At 37.8% G+C, this 22,006-nt stretch overlaps 1 protein-coding gene and 1 long non-coding RNA gene across 7 annotated transcripts in view; one reads left to right on the forward strand and one right to left on the reverse strand.

The window, feature by feature from the left end:
* Positions 1–22,006, reverse strand: part of NELL2 (neural EGFL like 2) — a 362,958-nt gene that overhangs the window by 151,345 nt on the left and 189,607 nt on the right. For all 6 annotated transcript variants that reach the window (XM_070621103.1, XM_008519672.2, XM_070621102.1 and 3 more), the window contains 2 exons: positions 19,348–19,450; positions 11,410–11,538 (listed from right to left, as the gene is read on the reverse strand). In XM_070621103.1, the coding sequence (XP_070477204.1) occupies positions 11,410–11,538; positions 19,348–19,450 (232 nt within the window). The remainder of the gene's footprint in view (positions 1–11,409; positions 11,539–19,347; positions 19,451–22,006) is intronic.
* Positions 1,828–19,836, forward strand: LOC139083555 (uncharacterized). Its single transcript, XR_011540386.1, has 2 exons — positions 1,828–1,976; positions 18,820–19,836. It is a non-coding gene; the product is annotated as an uncharacterized lncRNA (long non-coding RNA).

A 22,006-nucleotide genomic window follows, 5' to 3' on the forward strand; every position in this document is an offset into this window, starting at 1 on the left:
CTCTCTCTGCTGCAATCTCATCTCGGTGTTTGGCTTTCTGCGCTGCCCGGCCGGCAAAAATGAACCTGGTTCGGTTACAGGGGGGTGAACAACAGTGTGCTGGTGGCATCTAGTGGGTAGAGGCCAAGGCCAGGGATGCTACTAAACATCGTACAAGACATGAGACAGTCCCTCACAACAAAGAACTATTCAGTCAAAAATGTCAATAGCGTGAAGGTTGAGAAACTCTGGTTTAAACTAAAACCATTCTGAAACACGGGAATATATGACCACACAAGCTTAACAATTCATCTCTCTAGGCAAGAGCATATTACCTAAAGACTCAAAAATAATAATTTTTGAAAAGTCATCCTTAGAAGGACATCAATATAGATTTAGCCTAGAACAATCCTTTTCAAACTTTAATGTGTATGAGAATCACCTGGGAAGCTGGTAAAAATGCAGATTTTTGAGATCCAACTCTGACCTACTTAAGCAGAATTAAGACTGCCTCCAGGAATCTGAATTTTTAACAAGCTCCTCAGGTAATTTTGATGCAGCTTGAGCCACACTCTAAGAAATAATGTTGAGGAAACCAAACTGTACACTGATGAAAACAAACTGAACACTTTATTCAGTGAACACTAAAATTCCTCTCCAGTTGAGCATGTGGCTGAAAAACTCTGGACAGCTACCAAATCATTAAGATGATAAATTAATAAACTGTGCTTTCAACTAGTGTTCTTCAAGATTTCACACGCATAGGAATCACCTGGAGATCTTAACACGCAGATTCTGAGTCAGTAGGTCTGAGATCAAGTATGAGATTCTGAATCTCTAACCAGCTCCCACGTGATGGCTTATATTGCTGCTCCTTGGATCAGCATGTTGAGTACTAAGGTCTTAAAAAACAACTGTCAAAAGAGTATAAAGACAAGACTACTCATTTTAACAAAGTGCGAAACCGTCAATCACAATTCTAGTTTCCAGGCGCACATGAAAGACAGTATAGATTTTAAATGTTACCCCCACTAGAAAGTCAGTCCTGTGAGAGCAGGAGCTTAGTTGGTTTTGCTCACGGCTACATCACCAGCCCCATTTGATACCTGGCACATAATATGCATTCAATAAATACTGTGAATAAATAAATGCTGAACAAGGACTCTCTATATGAAGTCTAATGATTGAAGCCAATTATAAATCAAAATCCCAAAAAGAGCCTATACATCCACCTCAGAGAGAAGAATGTACTTGTTGTTAACCCTACTTAATATACAGATATATCATTAATTGATGACTGAATTTATGATTTCTTTCCTATGGAGCATCCAAAGTGATCATGAACTCCAACAGACTCAAATATGAGTATTTTCTAGAGAAGTGTATTCTTTGGGGGGTAAAAAAATCAGCTGACCACGGAAGTCATACAACTATGGTGTGTGATTTCAAAAGAATAGTATGTGGGTAACACTGATTGTTTCTTCAACCTCCTTTGCATGAAAAACTATGCTTAAGAAGAAATTCAGAGTAATTTAATCTTTATTAGATTTTTTTAATTTAAAAATCCTCCCTTCATATTGTTACCACACAAAATGGGGTTCTCCTACCCGATATGCATAAACAAGCCAATTAATTATGGAATCAGTTTTTGGGTAAAGAGAGCAGTTTTATTCTGTGAGATTAATTTGCAGGGAGACAAGGGGAGTATGCCTTCAGATCTGTCTCCCCAGTTCAAGATTTGGGGCAAAATTTAAGAGGTTAGGGAGAACAAGCTGGCATGTGGACGCCCTGGCGGGGCAGGTTTTGATTGGTGGGCTTCAAGCATTTATGGTAAGGTTCCAAACATTTATGATGAGGTGGGGAAGGAATTCTAACACCAGATCTTCTTGAATGACGGACCCCCCGCTTCTGAGAAGAGTCTGACTTTCAAGTTCCAGTCATGTCCTGGTCCTTTTGTTGCATGGGGAGGAGGATCGTTGGTTCCACAGTCATTTCAGGTTAAGATTTCTTCTTCTGCGCATGCTCTGACTATGTGACTTTGCAAATTTTCTCAAAGACAATTCTTAATCATTGTATTGACAAGAGACAAGGTCTGTTGAACTGGTCCTGGAGGGCCTGTGGTTATAATATCAGAAGATACCCTGGCTTCAAAGAAAAAAATGCCCTTTTCTTCTGATTTGAATATCTTAATGGTGTTCAAGTTTACAAATGAATAGAAATTGTTTTTGAGTTAGAAAAAGCTTAAGTATCACAGAGAGTAAATGATGAATTAACCCAGAAGAAGTGTAAATGCAAGTTCAAATTTAGCTGTGCCACTTGATAGAGATTTTCAGAACTTTTGCATCAATAAACTTCTCAATTAGAGAAGGAATGATTCTCATGAAAACAAACCAAAACAAAATATTGTTTCCTCAGTTTTGTACACATGTTAAATAGATGTTCCTCAGTGCCTTAAAAACACTTTAATGTTTCCATATGTCATATTAATCCTGAAAGCTGTTTTACATAGCGTATTTTTCACTTGGTCCGATGGATAGATGATGCCATTAAAAGGGCAGTTCATATTTAGAAGCATCAGAATTGCTTTTCCTCCTCTCTCTCTCTTTTATTTATTTATTTTTTGTTAATTTGTAACCAAGATGGTTAATTCTATGTGTTAACTTGACTAGGGCATGGGATAACCAGACATTTGGTCAAAACATTATTCTGGGTGTGTCTGTGAGGGTGCTTCTGAATGAGATTAACATTTGAATTGGTAGACTGAGTAAAGCAGACGGCCATCCCTAACGTGGGTGGGGCTCATTCAATCAATCGAACACGTGACTAGAACAAAAAGTTGCCTGCCTAACTGGATGAGCTGTGGCATTGGTCTTCTCCTGCCCTGGAACTGGAACTTACACCCTCAGCTCTTCTGGTTCTCAGGTCTTTAGACCTGGACTGAAACTACACCATCAGCTCTCCCAGTCTCTACCTTACTGACTGCAGATCTTGGGACTTCTCAGCCTCCAGAATTACATGAGCCAATTCTTTATAATGTCTCTCGCTCTCTCTGTCTCTCTGCCTGTCTGTCTCTCTCTCTCTATGTATATATCCTATTCTGATTTTTCTGGAGAACTCTGATTAATACAGTAATACAGTAAGCTTGGACTTTTTTTATTTAAGAAACTCTACCATAACATACCAGAGACAGTGCATCATTAACCATAGTTTTGAAAACTACGATGTCTGCTAGAATTCCCTAATTAATCCCACAGGGCTCAGTCCTCTGGTTATTTATCCCCACTCTGTTAGCAGGCCTCCCATTAGCTCCAGTGGGGACTTGTGGTGCTGGGTTTGCAGTCAGAGAACTGAGCTCATTCTACATCTTTCCCTTCATATCTGTTGGAGCAACTCTGTGAGGCTATCACTTATCCTACTCTACGAATCCTCTCAGATTGGCTCTATGTCTCGTAGTTAATGATATGCAGATACTGGCCCTGTCAAGAATTCATCACTAAACGAGTCAGTTGTGAAGTGGTAAGTAGCAGAGAGAGGGAAGGGACAGGGAGGAAGAAAGAACGGAAGGAGGAAGGGAAGGAGAGGGGAAGAAGAAGAGAGAAAGAAAAACACAGTTTGTTTTCCCATTGTCTTCCTGTGTGCGTTATTTACAGTGGACCCAGCTCATTACAGTTTCTTTAATGCCAATAAGCTGCTTTCTGGATGGACTACAAACTGTTTTTTCCTCTCCAGAAACATTCAATTTTTAAAGCCAGTTAACTGCTTTAAAAATTGTCTTTCTAAAGAAAAATCTATATGCTACTTTTACTTATAAAACTAAGAATTAGATTAGGTATCTAATATGAAAATTAGAAGTAGTGAAAAAAAAACCACAGAATTTGAAAATAGGTGACATGCATTTGAACCCTGGGTTTATTGTTTGCTGTCTGGGTAAATGATTTTAGGTAAATCATTTAATATCCAAGCTCTTCAGTTTTCTCAGCTACAAAACAGGAGATTATAATAATGCCTACATCATAGGACTGCTGGATGAAATGAGGTTTTGTATGTGAAAAGCATTTTAAATGCCTCCAAAGAACCATATGGTTATTAGTCATTGGTGTTGTTTTTTTATTATAGCCCTGTTGACAAACAATAGCAGGAAAGAGAATACAAAATAGAAAAGAATCAAGAAATTACTTGTTTTCATTAAGAGTTATGCCCACATTACTTTGTAGCTGGGCTAGAATCTCCTGAAATGCTGAACAAGAAACAAGGCAGAAGAGGCATCATTAGCTACAGGATCGCATTACAAAGACAGGAATGAGGTGGGAGGAGACTGTGTTTCTTTTGTCATGAACGATGAAATAAAAAAGAAAATAGATATTTGAACTAGATGTCTAAAGGCAATAATTTATATTTTATGTTTGAAGGTGTACCATGCCTGGCACATAGCAGATGCTAAACAAACGTTTATTAAGATTCCAATCTCCACATTCAGCTGGCATTTATTAAGCACCTTCTACATGCCAGATATTTGATGTTCAAGTGAGTTCATTTGCAAATTGTAGAGAGAACTCAAATCTTACATAAAAACTTAGAGAGTTCAGTAAAAGCAATGGTGGAAATGGGAAAATTTCTGGGATTTATGATCCTTTTAATATGCAAGTCATTTATCAGTGCACATATAATTACAAATAATGAATGTTATGAACAAATGAATTCCTTTCCTTGCACTACCCAAAATAATTTTTAAAGCCCAATACATAACAATTTGAAACAACTGAATCCATTTTTAGCTATAAAAATCAATATGACAATTAGACTTTCTTATGCACAATATAAACACAATTCACTAAGTTCAATGCCTGTCCTGAATAATTACTTAGAGATCAGGTAGCCTAAAGGGACAACATGCTCAGCATATCTAAGCATTTCAAACCATCAATAAACAAATATTTTCTTGAACTCTATACTGTCTGTCCCTATTTTACAAGTTTGGGAGAATCCAAGGAAAATAAGCAGTCTATGACCACAAGACACTAATAGTATGGGTGGGAAAAACATATCCAGACACACATATATAAATCCCTTAATAAGTAATACAGTATACATATACAAAAGTATATTACATCTGGACAACTGCATATAAATCAGTACAGAACAATTCTTCAGTCAGATAAAATCAAAAACAGATTTGAGAAATTAAATCTATGTGCACTTAATTCATCAAGAAAATCTTCAAAGAAAAAATAAAAATTAAGCAGAGTCTACAAGGATGATGAAATCATGGACCATCATCAGACCAGAGAGTGAACGGGACTTCTGTCAGGTTGCATTAGTTTGCTAGGGCCACCAGAATAAAGTACCACAAACTGGGGGCTTAAGCAACAGAGATTTATTGTCTCACCATTCTTTGGGCTAGAAGCCCAGAATCAAGGTGTTAGAGGGTTGAGTTGGTTCCTTCTGAGGCCGTGACGGACAGTCTGTTGCACACCCCTCACCTAGCTCCTGGTGCTTTGCTGACAATCTCTGGTGTTCCTTGGCTTGTAGGCACATCACCCCTAGCTCTGCCTTCATGTTCACATGACATTCTCCCCAGTGTCTGTGTCCAATTTCCCCTTTTTATAGGGACAGCAGTCACATTGGAGTAGGGTTCCACCCTTATCCAGTATGACTTCATCTTAACTGACTACATCTGCAAAATCCCTATTTCCAAATAAAGTCACATTCTGAGACACTCGAGATTAGGACTTCAACATAAGACTTCTGGAGGGACACAGTTCAATTCAGCACACAGACGAACCCCCAAGAGCAAAGGAAATGGTCAACATAGCTGAGGGTGACCTGTTAAGGCTTAATGGATGAATAGCTATGTAGGGCCCGGTGACAGAGAGCCTTAGAACTTTGGCAAAAGAGTCCGCACGATCTGGTGAGCAACAAGAAGGCAGCGTGAACTCTCAAGTAGAAGAAACAGTGTTTTGTAAACGCTAATCTGGAGCATGGGTCCTGGCTGAGGAGGAGAGGGAGAGACACAGAATGACTAAACAGAAGGTGGCATGAAGTAAAAGTGAAATCTGGGGGCTGGCCTGGTGGCGCAGTGGTTAAGTTCACACATTCCACTTCAGTGGCCCAGGGTTCACTAGTTTGGATCCCGGGTGTGGACCTATGCACTGCTTATCTAAGCCATGCTGAGCCAGGCATCCCACATATAAAGTAGAGGAAGATGGGCATGGATACTAACTCAGGGCCAGTCTTTCTCAGCAAAAAAAGAGGAGGATTGGCAGCAGATGTTAGCTCAGGGCTGATCTTCCTCAAAAAAAAAAAAGAAATCTCATAGCAGGAGTGAGAATGAAACAGATTGAACAAATCCAAGACAAATTAGTCTATCAATAAAGGATTATTCTTTTAGAGCATTTAGACTATACCAAACGATTTCCTGTATTCTTGTTAATTTGAAGAAACATCCCACAAACTTACTTCAGAATTCATTAATAAGACATCAATTGCCAATTTCAGTAATTATGTGTGGTACAAAATTATATAAATGACTCACTTACACAGAACTGTTTTCCTGTTCTTAGAGTAATGCCAAAGACTTGGAGAGCAACAATGCCAGGGATTTTAAGGGGTCTGGGAATCAGGAAAAAGCTTCTTCATCGTAATGCTCTATCGGGCTGACACAGCTTAATCCCCAGCAACTATATGTGCTAAAGAGACTTACTTACCAAATGAACGACTTCTGAAGACGCTATCTAAAACAGAATGTCAAGATGGTCCTAACCTTACTGACTAGTGGAATGTCAAGAAGGACAATCTAGTCAAAACATCAAAAGCTCCCACGATTTTCAGTTTAAAGTGATGACACGTAGCAAAGAACCATTCTGAAAAACATGATGTCCAACTGAATTTTTGACATCTTTTATAGACTCTATGTAGTGACAAGAGACTAAATGAAAGAGGAAGTACTAAAAATTTGATAAGAATCTATAGGGAATAAGGGATATTGAATGAATGGAGATGAATATAAAGAGAAAGATGGTAAACATATAGTTTGTAAGTAACATAAAGGACGTCAATATACTTCCAGTTATTTTAGATCCTTTATATCTTAAAGGCTGGACAAACCATCCAGTCATAAAATCCTAATATTAAAACATGTTTGTAAACATCCAAGGAATTGCAAAACTCCTTCAAGAACAAGCAGTTATCATCTGCATGGCTGAGATAGTAGGGGCAGGAGCAGAGGGGTGCAGAATTTAAAAGGAAAAAAAGGGGGTAGAGAAGAAAAACCCTTCTTCAGCCCCACTTGCCCTCAAGCTGCTGCTCTCTTTCTCCTTCCCTTCATAAGCAAACTTCTGGAAGGAGTTCTCTCCCTTCATCAGATCCGTTTTTTCCCCACATGCCATCTTCCGTGTACTCCAAACTGGTTTCTGTCTTCACCTTTGCACCAAAATCTCCATTGCTGATGTCCTCAGTGTCATTTGTAGGTTCAATGCAAAAGATATCTTTCAGTCTTCATCTTTTTTGATCTCTCAGAAGCATTCTACTTCCTTCTTGAAATCTTCTCTTTCCCTTGGTTTCTGTGACACTATCTTCTCTTCTCTTTTCTCCTACATTTCAGCCATGACTTTGCTGTCTCCATCACCAAATCATCTTTTCTACAAAATGCTCAAATACTGGAGTTTTTCAAAACTCTCTTCCATTTCTTCAACTACCATTTATATGCCAAAGAATCCTGTGATTTATGTCCAACTTAAACTTCTCTGAACGCCACATCCATGTACCTTCAACCAGCTACTCATCTTAGATGTCCCATAGGCACTACAACCCAACATGATTTTTCCACCCCATCTGCTCCCTAAGTGAACAGCACCAATATCTGCCTAATCTCAGGCCAGAAACCTGAGTATCAACATTGAAACCTCTCTCCACACCATCCGTTATCACCAATTAATCATCAGGACTGGTTTTACCTTACGAATGCTCTCGAGAGCATCCACATCGCCATCTCCACTTTGAGTGCAAATCACCACTGTTTCCCATGCACCAGTTTCCCTGCATCCAGTCTTAGCCCTAGTCAGCCTGCAGTTGGAGTGATTTATTTAAAACACAAGTGTAATCATGGCACCCCTCTGCTTAAAACCTTTCACTGGCTCCCCCTTGTTCTTTGAATGAAACCCTTCATCTTTAGTTGCCCTTCAAAGCCCTGCTCTCCATCATTGGTTTCATCAGGCACCTCTCCCTCGCTCTCTGCCTCCAGCGCCTGGCTTTCCTTCAGTTCTTACAAAGTGCTTCTTTCACCTCCAGGCCTGCAGACATGAAGATTCCCTTTTTTCCCACTTTCACTTCTATGCCTACCTGATTTTTACTTATCCCTCAGATTTCAGAATAACACTGTTTTCTTCAAGCAAAATTTTCCCTAACCTCACCACCCATCCAGATTAGACCTTCTGTTAACTTATTTCTCTTTCAAGGCACTTGCCATTCTTGCAATTAAATGCTCTTTGGTGTAATGATCTGTTTATTACCTTTCTTGGCTGAAAGAATATTAGTCATGTATATCTTATTTACAGCTTCAACTCAAGCCTAGCCTTGAACAAAGTAGGCAGTCAATAGATATTTGTCAAATGAATAAATGAACTCCAATATTTACAGTGCTAATCTGACCCTGATCAAGGAAGCTAGAGTAAAAATCAATAGTCTCAATTACAGTGTCATATCATTAAGACAACCCCACCAATATAGTAAATAAAATTTATATCACTTATAAATGATCACTTGTTTATTTTTGTATATAATGAAAAGTCTAATTTCTTAGAGGACTGGAACTCTATAGGGCCAGCTGACAAATAACCTGTACAATTGCTTAAAGTTTTTTTTAAAAGTGTTGCTTACAAGAAATCAAAACATCCTTAAAATTAGCAACAATAGAATGAAAAGGAAAACCAAATTTGATCAGAATACTTTAAAACCTGTTAACATGAATAACAAAAGATATAAGTCCTCATGTATAAATAATTCAAGATCTCTATAATCAACAAATAAGTTTTTCCACCATTTTCTTAACTTTTGAAGATTACATCTTTAAATGACAAACAACATATAGAAATTTACAAGCCATTTTTCAGTGTGATGCATTCAGGATGGAAAATGGCTGCCAATTTGTGCTACACATAAACTTGTAGATAAAAACAGCGATCTAGTCTTTACGATTAAACTGATTTTCAATAGGTTGCGTTGATAAATACTTTAACCTAAATCTCTGGCCTCTTACCTTAAATTCTTTCATCTCAATAAATGGCAACACCGTCCATCTGTTGCTCAAACTCCAAACCTTGACTCCTCTTGATCCCTCTTCAATTCTCCTCCACAAGAAACTATCTGCAAGCATTGATGGCTCTGCTTCCGAAACATGCTATGGATATGCTCCCTCCTCTTTACCTTCCTTATCACGTTCCTAATCCAGTCCACCAACAATTTTGCCTAGATTACAGCAATGTCTTCCAACTAGTGTTCTCATTTACACTTCTGTTCTCCTCACCACATTAAACGCCACAGTTCATCTAACACGCTGCGGCCAGAGTCATCCTTTCAATACAAGTCTGTGCATGTCACTCCCCTACTTGAGACAAATTTATAATCCTTACAAGCCTCCCCAAATTACCCGGCCCTGCCTAATTCTCCCATTGCACCTCCTCTGACTTGTCTGCTTCATCACATTATCCTTCTTTCTGTTTCTAGAACATCGAAGCTAGTTCCCTCTTAGGGTCTCTCAACTTGCTATTCCTTCTGGTTGGAATGCTCTGTTCCAGATCTTTCCGTGGCTGTTTCCTTTCATCAAGTCTCAAGTCAACTGTCAACCCTCCCCTCTCTAGCCCCAGAAGCTCTTCCTGACCATCTCATCCAAATTAACCCCCAATAAATCTCTACTACATCGTCTTGTTTTGTTTTCTTCCTATTATTTATTACTACCTGAAATCGTCTTCTCTATTTCTACAGGTACCCAGTTATTCTCTGTCCTCCCCTAGAAGGTAAGCTCCTGAGCATGCGAACCTTATCAGTTTTATTCACCATTTACTACCCAGTGCCTAGAAATATGCTTCATACACAGCAGGTGCTCACTAAACATTTATTACATGAGTGACTTCTTAACAACAACAAAAGCGGTAGCTCAAAATAAAAAATGTCATAAAATTAAGATTCAAAAAGAGATATCAACTGAATTTATATCATGTGGTTTCATATTATACACATTAACAATATCAATGAGGCTTATTACATATTAGAGAGCTCAAATATTGTGATGAAAAATACATTATCACACAAAGCCAGTTTAAATCCATTTCTCACATAAAAGTTTTCAAAATGAGGAATTTTAAATAAATCTGTATTACGAATGGAGAAGGGAAGCCATATGCCCCTCCTTCGGCAAAAATGGAATGGGTCTCTTTAGGACTACATCAGAAGCACTTAAAGAAATACTTTAGAAAAAAGGGTCCCTTTTAAAAATGAATACCGATTTTTAAAGCAGAAAAAAAATCTATTGAAAGCCAAGGAAAACAACAGAACTTGGTTTCCCAAGGGCCAAGGAATCATGACGTAGCTTAAACAGAGGCTGCATGTTCAAACCTTGGAGCTCTTCCATCTCCAAGGACCTATGGCACATTCTTGACATTTGGAAAAAGTAAGTCTAGAACCCTCCAAACCTTCAAATGCCCAAATACCACCATATCAGTGTTCTTACTTGCAAGACCCACTTGCTAGACACACAATTAATGAGAAGGATTCAAATCTGGGCCTCAGAGAAATAATAAACTACCATACCTCAGGGACTTCTGGGGTCGTCATGAACAGTCAAAGCCATAGTATTTGTGAATGCCAAGGGCCTCCTCACTGTATTTGGACTGTTTCCATGAGAGAATAAACTACCGTGGACATGAGTTAAGATTTAAAAAAATAACTAGGAAACTATTTACTCCACCAGAACTATTTACTAAACACCCTAGTGCATGATGCCAACCACTGAGATGACTCGCAGTAGCAAACAAAAGCACTGGTGAGCACCTTGTCTTCCGGGTAATTGACTGCCTTTGTTACACAACATGGTCTGGAAAACTCTGACTCCAGTTCTGACTGCAAGCCACAGGAATCATGTCGATATGTGAACAATCTGAATATCTAATTATGAAAAAAAAAGAAGGCAATTTCACAGTGGAAGTATTGTTCTAATTCAAGAAACCAGCCATATTAACTTATTAGTCTGACATACAGCAGATAGCTGAAAAACTATACTTTGAAAGATAATTATTTTTAGCTGATTAATATGCTTCAAATTAAATTCACTGCTTTTAATGGGCCCATCAACTTGACAACCTGGGAAATTAATAAATTTTGCGTGCAGTACTCCTAGGAAATTTATATGGCTGAGCTACACATCATTGCAAGGATTACCTTCACAGTAGGCATTGTCCTCTCGAAGAGCCCTAAAACCATCGCGACAGCTGCAAACGGCCCTGTCATTCAGATTTCTGCAGACGGAATTCTCCATGCAGTTATGCCTTTCAGAACAAAAGTCATAACCTACAAGAAAACAGAAACTTATTCAGGTAAGCGAAACTCTGACAAAGCAAATAAACTTTATCTACTTCATATCGTCCCTTGATTTAGAAGCTATCTTCCCTAAATGATTTTTTACATTGATATCTTCATCCAATATTTATAGAACTCCATGCTATCTGTACTATAAACTTCTTTATGTTTAATACGTTAATTCTAATATTCTAATTACAGTCCTCCAAATATCAAAAACAAAGAAAGATCTTGGAAAGATTCTTCTACATTGTGAATCTTCATTTTCATAACACAGTGAAAAGTAATCTGAGAACTAGCAGTGGAACATTATCACTAACTAGGGGTAATACAGACCAGGCCAGACAAAATGTGCACATTGCATATTTAGGATATGAAATAGACAGCCTGGCATCCTTTAAAAAAAAAATTCCAAATGTATTAAAAAGTAAAAATTGCATCACTTTAATCTAATCTTCTCTGGAAATCTTCAAGGCAAAGAGCGTGCACTTAAAAGAAGAAAATTTTTATGAATTACAAAGATTTCACAGATCCCAGAGTTTATGAGAGGAAAGAAAAATGGAACATTTTATAAACAGTGACACCAATCATGTGTAATTTCGCATGATCTCTTTTTTCTGTGTGAATCCCTTGTTCAAAGATCATCTAAGATGCTGAAATGAAAATCTTGAACACTAGAATTCATTTTTAACGGAAATTACATGATCACACATCATTCAAACAATTTTCAAATTGCCTGATGCATGTTATCTATCTAGTTTTACATTGTCTAATGAATTACTATTTCAGTCCACATATAAAAGAAGACAGCACTAGAAGAATCTATTTCACGTAGCTCAGAATAAACTCATCTGTCTACAGCTAAGAGAAAACTCTGACTGGACAAAATCATGAATACGGAAGTTCTAAATCGGTTCATCTTATTAGTAATAAAATTACGATAGAACATGGTGATTCAGTGAAAGGGTGGCCTAAACTATACCACAGCCAACAGGTGGACTCTGTACAGCATAGTGGTTGATGCCCATTTTGACTGGTTGGTGCTCATTACGGATATTTTTAATATCACCCCAGAGTTAAAACATATCCCCCGTGAAATGCAACTAGGATGTATAGTAAAATAATGTTTGTATGACTTAACAAGCCTTAAGAAGGGGCATGCTCTCAAAATACAATGATGGCATTAAAAAGAGATAGAGGGGCCAGCCCAGTGGCATAGTGGTTAAGTTCGAAGGCTCTACATCAGCTGCCCAAGGTTCATGGGTTCATATCACGGACGCAGACCTACACACTGCTCATCAAGCCATACTGTGGCAGTGTCCCACATACAAAATGGAGGAAGACTGGCACAGATATTAGCTCAGGGACAATCTTCCTCAAGCAAAAAGAGGAAGATTGGCAACAGATGTTAGCTCAGGGCTGATCTTCCTCGTCAAAAAAGAAAACAAAAGAGAGAGAGAGAGAGAGATAGGAAAAATCAAATGAATTAGTGATTTCTACAGAAATAAAATAGAACAAAAAATATGTACAAAGACTAGAAAAATATATGGTCAATAATAGCATTTAAATCACTTGACAACCTTACTTTTCTTGACAAGATTCTTCACAATCTAAATGCTCATGATTAAAGCTGAATATTTAGAAGTAAAAAGTTCATTCTTAAGAAAAAGAAAAGTTAAATATGTTTTCTCCTAGGGTCTTTTTATTTCTTTCTTCTTTAAGTAGCTAAATTGAGACCATATTTCTTAAAACGTATTCCATTATCTTTTTACAATGCCTGAGGGGGAATAATTTCAGCTAAAAAGCCATCTTCATTCTCTATCCCAATAGCTCAGCACACCATCAATATAAAATGAAAAGGCTCCAAAAAGTCACTCCATATTTATGCTAAATTAAAACAAAGGTACTAAAAAAACTGGCTGGCTCCTTAAGATACATAGAAAATTAAGAGATCATGTTTTAACACGGTGCTAAGTCTTGGTATAATTTTACCTGTAATATTTCAAACAACTTTCAAGAGCGCTATGACTAAGAACAGGTACCGTTTCTAATGCATTTTTATTTTTCTTTCGTAAGCTTATATTTTTCAAAACTATCCATTCAACTTTTCACTTTGCTGCATTTTCTCTTCCCCCATTTTTCAGGCTCTGCCCAATCTATGCTACCACTGTCTATGCCATATGCCACCTCTATTACAACCCATTTGCAGTTCTGCCCAAGCGGTGGGGAGCCCCCTCATCTCAGCATCAAATATGCGCATGCTCACTATGCAGCGTCTAACTGCTGCAAGAATTTTCCAACTATTAGATACAGTGTGATCCCACTTTCACCATTTTAGGTTCAGTTAGAGAGTGCTTTACTTTTTATCAGATGGGTTTTTCTTATTAACCCAGAGACTTGAAAACTGAAAATTTCATCAATCAAATTCTAATTTACTCTAAACAATGTCAGATAGCTATTTTGATTTATTTTCTCAACAAACATGTTGATTGAATCTATTGGTTGTTTTACTGCTTAGATCCAAAATGGCAGGGTCAAAGGCTAACTACTGAGGGGTAGAAAATTCAGCTCAATTAAAGTGGGCTGTTTCCAATCTATAGGGAATAACTTCAAAAAGTCAGAGTAGGAGTTGGCAATAAATCATAGTCCTATTCCCTTCAGAGTTGCATTTCTACTCATGCGTGCTTGGCTTCTGGAGTTGGAAGACCTGGATTCACGTCCAAATTCCACCACTTACTGGCTATGAAAATCACTAGGCGTGTAAGTTAATTAACCTTTCTAAACCTTCAGTTTTTCTCACCTGTAAAATGAGGGTAATATCTACCGCACAAAAATGTAAGGTTCAAATGAGATCATCTACATAAAAGCATAATAGTATAGTATTTGTTAATAATTAAAGCAATTAGACTATTACTAATGAGCCACAAACCAAACATGTTGAGAAACCTATCATAAAATAAGTTTAAATATTTGTTACATATGGATGGATCAATGATCTAATACAATCTAGCCTTTCTTTTATTTCCTCCTTTGGATTTTAACCTCAAGGATACCAAGTTTTCTACTCCTTTTGTAAGCTTTTCAAATTTACATGAAGTTCTATACCTTTTATTAAGTATAGATCTTTCTATAAAATATTAATATGCATCTCTCTAGAACTGGATAAGCACGGAAGAGTGGATACAAAAGATTAGGACTAAGAATGATATACATAAAGGTTATACATAGTTATACAAAGGTTGTACATGACCAGGAAGAGAATACAGTAACTTTGAGGTGAATATTTGCTGGTTTTGCCTATAGGTATCTATTCCTCCTTTCGTGAGGAAAAAAAAAAAACAAAAACCCTAGTCATACTTTGGACGAAACATTTGCCCTTACTGTCAGCCCACAAGCTTATGGGAAAATGACTCTACTGCGCTACAGATAAGGCCAAGCCAATCAATGCATCCCACCAGCCAGAACACAATCATTTCTTAAGGGCTGGGCATATGATCCGATTGAGGCTAATGAAGATGATTAAAACTCAATCCTGAGATTTCTGTTCAACTCATGAGGATATTGAACTTTTTCTTCCACCTGCCTGGGTATCATACTGATGTGAACAGAAGAATGTCAGGGGTCTACCTGAGAACACATAGAGCCTGAAAATAAAGCCAGCTCGGAGGAGACAAACTGAGAGATGCAGCTGGGGAAAGGGGCAGGATTTGAGATCTGAATCAAGCTGCTTACTGGGACCATATATTTCTTTTTTTTTTTTTCTTCTTTGCTTAAGTCAGTTGGATTGGGTGTTCTATTGTTTGCAAGATGACAGATAATCCTAATTTTTCCCAAAGTGTGCGTGGATGAATTTTTTCTTTTTGAATACTAATGGCAATGGATTTCTTTTAATATGTACAAGAAATACATGAATCTACAAATAATCCCATTATTTCATAGATAACACTGCTTAGGAATGAAACAAAATTGTTAAAAAATGAGTTGACTAACCGGATATAAAAAAATTAACTAAATAATGTTAATGGTGATAAATAGGTAAGAAGAATCATGAAGCTATGATTAAATAATGTGGGAAACCATGGATTATCCAGAAGTTGGGAGAAAACAATCTACACCCACTCAGCCTTCTGCATATGGATGCCCATACTACTTATAACTATACAGCACAATGAAATAAATGCAAAATTAAAGTGGGACATTTAGTGTATAGGCCTTAATGGTATTGCAAGCAGAGACAGGGGCTGCCAAGGGAGAAGGAGAATGGAAAGGGCTGCAGATATGAAAACTGAAATAAGATTATTTCTGTATCTTTCTAAGTCCTCGCTGTGTCACTGAGTCTGTGTCATGTGGTAATTTGTTACAAGCTTCCTTGAAAGGGCTCTCAAATATGAAAAAAGTGCAAAGAACATCGCTGCTACGCTGCTTCTGAGCTGCAGCTCCAGAAGACAGCCAGCTGTAGGGTACCTAGAAAACAGTTTGGTTGGATTTGATTTGGTGCCTAAACATTTGGAGCCTTATTTTGGTGCACAGCTTGGTTTCCAACCTCTAGGAGAAAGGTCAACACTTGAACCTCGTGCTCTCCTTCAGGGAATAATTACTAACTTGTTGAACAACTTACTCTTTCAGCTGTGAACACAGCATCTTTAGCACTAGGCAGATAGGCCTGGAAACTGGAGGCCAATTTTATTACAAATGAATCTGTCACAACATACATGTAGGAATAAGAATATTTAAGCCTTGAGAACTTGATTTTTTCTAGTTTAAAAGTCAGAGAATGCCAGGAGAACTCATTTGTTTATTCTATACATTTGAAGTCAGAAATTGAAGCCATCTTTATTATAAATGGTGCTAAATGTTTCAAGATGACCAACTTGTCCAATTTCAGTTCCAATATTATCTAAGCCAGTGATTCTCAATGCTGGCTGCATAAAAGAATTTATCTGGGAGTTTTTTAAAATGCTGATACCAAGGCTCCATCTCATATCAATTATATCAGAATCTCAGGTAAAGGGGGTGTAGGTCACAGTACATTTTGTCGTATTTTGAGTGAGCTGTGTAAACGCATTAATTTTTTAAACTATAAACAATCTAACATGATTTTCATAGCTAGCTTTTCCATTTCTTAACTTGCTTTTTGTAATATATCAAGCCTCTTTTAGAAAGAAAGGGATATGATCAGGGCTTCTCTTGACATATGAAAGGCCTATCTCAGCTTCTTACTCAAATCTTGTCCTAGCCAATCTTGACTAACTTCTATGCTATTCACTTCCCCAGTCTCTGACTAGCTTCTGGCCACTACTAGTGGATTAAAGACGGCCACAAATTTTTAATACTTCACTGATCCTGGTGGTGTCTATTTCCCCTCCCCTTGAATAAAGAGTGGCCTGTGACAGCTTTGACCAATGAAATGTGGTAGAAGTGATGCTTTGTCAGTTTCAGACCACGTCTTTAAGAGCCCAAGCCATCATTTAAGAAGTCTGACTACTAATCTGCTGGAGAGATCACAGGAAGTCCTGAGATTACATGGAGAGGTAGAGAGTTCTGGCTGTGCTCAGCCTTCCCATCAGCCCTACGAAGATGTCCAGCACACAGGGAGGCCATCGTGAACCTTCCAGCCCAGCCTACCTTCCAGCTGAGTGTCCCAGTTAACACCATGTGGAGCAAGATAATCACCTGGCCAAACCCTGTTTGAATTCCTGACCTAAAATATTATGATATATAATAAATAGTTGTTTTTTTTAAGCCACTGAGCTTTGGGGCAATTCGTTATGCAGCAATAGATAATGACTCAAAGTGTGGTCCACTGACTAGCAGTATCAGCATCACCTGAAAGCTTGTTAGAAATGCAGATTCTTGGGCTTGCCCCTAGACCTGCTGGATCAGGATATGCATTTTAATAACATGCCCAGGTTATCTGTATGGACATTCAAGCTCGAAAGGCACTGGGGTAGCCCACTTTTGGCTGTCAAAGACACTCCAGTCAAGCGCAGATGGAGTTCAGTTCCCAAATCAAGTGACTGAAATGAGTGCTCTTGATTCATTTCAAATTCCACACGTGCTCTATGCAAGGCACTGTGAGGATGAAAACTCCAATAGCCCTTCTTGTCTATTTGATGATAGTCCTTTTTAGTGGGGTTCCTTAGTTCCTGAGAGCTATCCTAAGAGCTCCTTGAAAGACAGACCAAGTCTTAAACCACTTTGAAATTCCCAAGAGCCTTACACAGAACTTTTAATTGAATGAATGGAAGAAGAAGCTAAAAAGAAAAACCTGCACCACCTTGCTAAAAATGAGAGAGAGGGATCTTATGTCTACTTTTAATAGATCAGGAAACGAAATGGAAGCAATTAAAATGAAACAAAATAGCACATGTTTTATAAAATTCCTTTTTCTTTTGTTGTTGTTGTTGTTAATGCCATGGAGTCGATTAGGACTCCTAGCACCCCTGTGTACAGCAGAGAGGAACCCTGCCCGGTCTTTTTGCACCATCCTCTCACCTTCCGACGCTGTATCAGACAATGCTCTGCTGCTATTCATAGGGTTTTCATAGCCAATTTTTTCAGAAGTGGGTGGCCAGGTCCTTCTTCCTAGTCTGTCTTAGTCTGGAAGCTCTGCTGAAACATGTCCACCATGGGCGACCCTGCTATTATCTGAAATACTGGTGGCAGAGCTTCCAGCATCACAGCAACATGCAGCTGCCACAGTGTGACAACTGACAGATGGGTGGTGTGATTCCCTGACCAGGAAACAAACCGGGGGTGGTTGTGGCCGCAAGAGCGCTGAATCTTAACCACTAGACAACCATCCTTTTTCTTACCTTTTTCTATTTAAACTTTGTTTTGCATCAACATAAAGGCCATTATTCGACCCAGTGCCAGTTTCACTTGGGGCAGTTCGTTATTCAGACTAACTATATGAGTTATAAGCACCAACTACATCCCGGGTGCCATACTAGGTATTAAGTATATAGAGATAAACATAAAGACTCAGCCCTACTTTCAAGGTGCATAATCCAATAAAGGAGATGGATTCACAAACACAAAATTTCAAGATAATACTAGAAGGCATATATAACTTCATGATTGGCAGGGATCATAAAGAGTTCTAGATTATCAATCCTTTATTTTAATACTTGAATCTATAATAAAATATAATAAAAAATAAGAACCTTTAATGCCTCCTGAGCTGGCCCACTGCATTTCCAAATAGCTCAAATTTTACTATTTTCTTATATTGAACCAAAAATTGAAGTCCCTTCTATTTATCGTTTCTAGGACTATCATCGCAGAGGCTGCACAGAACAAGCAACGCATGTCTGATGGCCTCTCTCTTCTTGGTCGTATAGAAGCCTATGAGTGAAGGGGAGTGGAACTGAGAAGAGAGAGATCTGAAGTAATCAAAACGGGAATTAGGCTAAGTCAATTATAAAAACAAACTGAAGAGAAACGAAGAGCAAACCAAAAAACAAAGGAAACCAATAAAATAATTCAGCACTGGTGCATAAGTTTTTTCAATAGTGTCATGCTGACTCAGAACCAGTCCACAGAGAGAAGTCTTGAGATCCAGAGCTTGCGACAGGTACAAGACACCTAGCAGAAACGCATAGGAAGATCTCAATTTTAATTCAAGAACTACAATAAACATTTCGAGACTACCTACTGTGTGCCAAATCAGGAAAGTATTTAGGGAAATACTAGTAGTCTTTGGAAATAAGTTGCTTATAAAAGTTTCTATTTTGTGTCAGTTGAATAGCCTCCTAGAATGACTCACACACAAAAATCTTACATTACAAAAAGCCTTACCTTTACAGACTCTGCAGCAGCTATGAGACAAGGTAATCTGATGAGATTCTGGACAATCCAAAGCTGGACAGCCTGAGCTCTCAACCAGCTTCATGGTCTGGTCCTGTTAGACAATAAAAAAGAATGCTTCAAACTTCTTAATTAGGACTTACTAAGAAGTTTCCAGATCCAGCATCCGAGAAGGTTCTTCTAACATGAGAGTAAAATTTTCACCCCGAGAACCTCTGCACAAATCACAGGGTTACTTGCAAAATGAGCTTAAGTCACAACCAGAAAGCCTTTAAAATGGACCGGCAGCTCTGGGAATGAAGCACACTCCACTGCAGCCATGTCTTCAATTTGCCAAACATCTGGGTAATCCTGAGACATTCTGTTAGTTTTACAACATATTTGCACATCCAGATGACAACTGTGGCAAAGATACAGCTTGAATTAGATGCACAGCTTACTTTGAAAAAATAAACAAATAAAAACTAAGGTTTTTAAACATTCTCATTTCAAAGTTTTCTAAAGTGTTACAAAGAGATTCTCACAAGTAAGACTGGGAAGGAATATTGGGGATCTCCCAGAAAACTATAAGGAAAATGAGGGCAGGATTTTTGTCTTTGTGAATGAATGCCTAGCATAATTTCTGGCACATAATTGGCACTCAAAAAAATTTCCTGAATGAATGAATAAAGCAATGTAAAATGAATATAGTTCCAGCAACCAAAGTAGATAAAATTCTCAAGGAGAAACCAAAATACAAAATACTTTTCTGATAAATATAGTAACCGGCTCTCAAGGCAGACTTTTGGCTTCTATGCTATCAACCTCCAATCTCTCCAGAACAAGGGTCATTACCCATGCTGTATTATGCTTACCAGTACATAAGTAGTAAAATAACTATTAGAACTTGCAGGCTTCCATTTTAAAACTGCTCAATAGCTTAGGTTTTTAGACATCATTTTTGTAAGTACTGCTCTATTGAAAAAATACTCATTTTAATATCTCCCTCTTCTATGGAAAGGACCTTCTCCAAATCATCACAATCTCTTACCAAGAAAGTGGCAGGAGACAAGGAGACACGGAGACATGTATACAGTAGAGTTAAATGCTATTCTGCCTTTGGTTTGATAGCAATAGCCATTCTGATCACCTTATTTTCAGAACCGCAGTGTTTTTCTGTGTTACTATCAAGTACACATTTTCAAGGCCACAAAACTCACAATAAAAGAACAAGGAAGGACTAGAATTGACAGGTAAGAAAATGGAAGCCTGAGAGAGCTGTCAATTATGTCAAGGTATAAATACAGAAACTAAGGGGCCTGAAGGGAGAAGAAACAATGGAAGTCCTTAACATCAAGAATCTTAAATCAAGAACTACAAAAGCTTATGATAATCCAGTAGAGCTGTGCTGTATAATCAATAGCCACTAGCTACAATGTAGCTCTTGAACACTGCAAATGCAAAATACACACAAGATTTTGAAAACTTAGTTTGAGAAAAGAATGTCAAATATTTCGTCAAGAATTCTATACTGATTACATGTTGAAAGGATAATATTTTGGATATTTGGATTAAATAGAAAAAATTTAGCCCAATAAAAATGACATGTGTGGCTTGCGTCACACTTCAGTTGGATAGCACGGCATTAGAGGATAGGAGATGGTGCTTTTGTTTGAGTAAATAAAAGGTAATATTGGTTCATTCGCCCCAAATTTACTAAGCACCTGCAGAGTTGCCTGCATGCAGACTTCTCACTAAACCAATTTTAAATGAAATCATTTTATACCTATTTTAAAATCAAATAGGCAATTATCCCAGTAAATTTCTAAACCATAATTATCAGTATTTTGGAATACACTGGTCAAATGAAAAGAATACACACACACACATTAAGGAGAGAAACTTCAAATGCCCTCAAGATTTTTTAATTTAGAGCTGATATTTCAAAGTTAGACTTCACCATTAGAAACCAGCTGACAAGTCTTCCACCTTCCTTGAAGTAACTCTTCTCTGATTCCCTTTTCTCAATCTTGAGTTCCTAGATCTCATTCCAAGTTTTTCAATCTTTATATCTTCAGTGGGACCTACTTCGCTCAAAACAGCATTGGTGTAGGGATGCTGATAGAGAAAAGTCCATCTAGAAGTACAGGTTCAGCAATTCGTGTTAACGTTCCTATGCCTCAGCTCCCTTATCTTAAGATGGCAACCTACTTCATGAGGAAATCCGATCTTTCATGTTCCAGGAATCAAATCTGTCATGGTTTTGCCTCTTTAGGACTTCTTCTTGCTTATCCCAAAGGTTTTCCAACTTAAGATACATGAGGGTATGGCTGGCTTTTTTCAGAATCAACTTATCTTGGCAAAATTCTTAGGATTTTCCTTTCCTGAACATTTAATAATCATATAAATGCTTAGTTTATTGGTGATGCCAGCAGAGTAAATCACTTATCTTAAATTTCTACATAACATACATACTAAATCTTCCCCAAAACCTACGTACAGAAGGCATTTAAAGAGGAAAACTAAAGATCAAATGTAAATGGAACCATAAAGAAGAAACTCTATATGTAGACTTTATATTCTTTCAGACAGACTATGATTGGAAATATAACATTATGGTGAAGAAATATAACATTATAATTTACAAAAGGCAAATGTGAAAAGTGTTATG

The sequence above is a fragment of the Equus przewalskii genome, chromosome 5 (genome assembly GCF_037783145.1).
Source record: "Equus przewalskii isolate Varuska chromosome 5, EquPr2, whole genome shotgun sequence".
Classification (NCBI taxonomy): domain Eukaryota; kingdom Metazoa; phylum Chordata; class Mammalia; order Perissodactyla; family Equidae; genus Equus; species Equus przewalskii.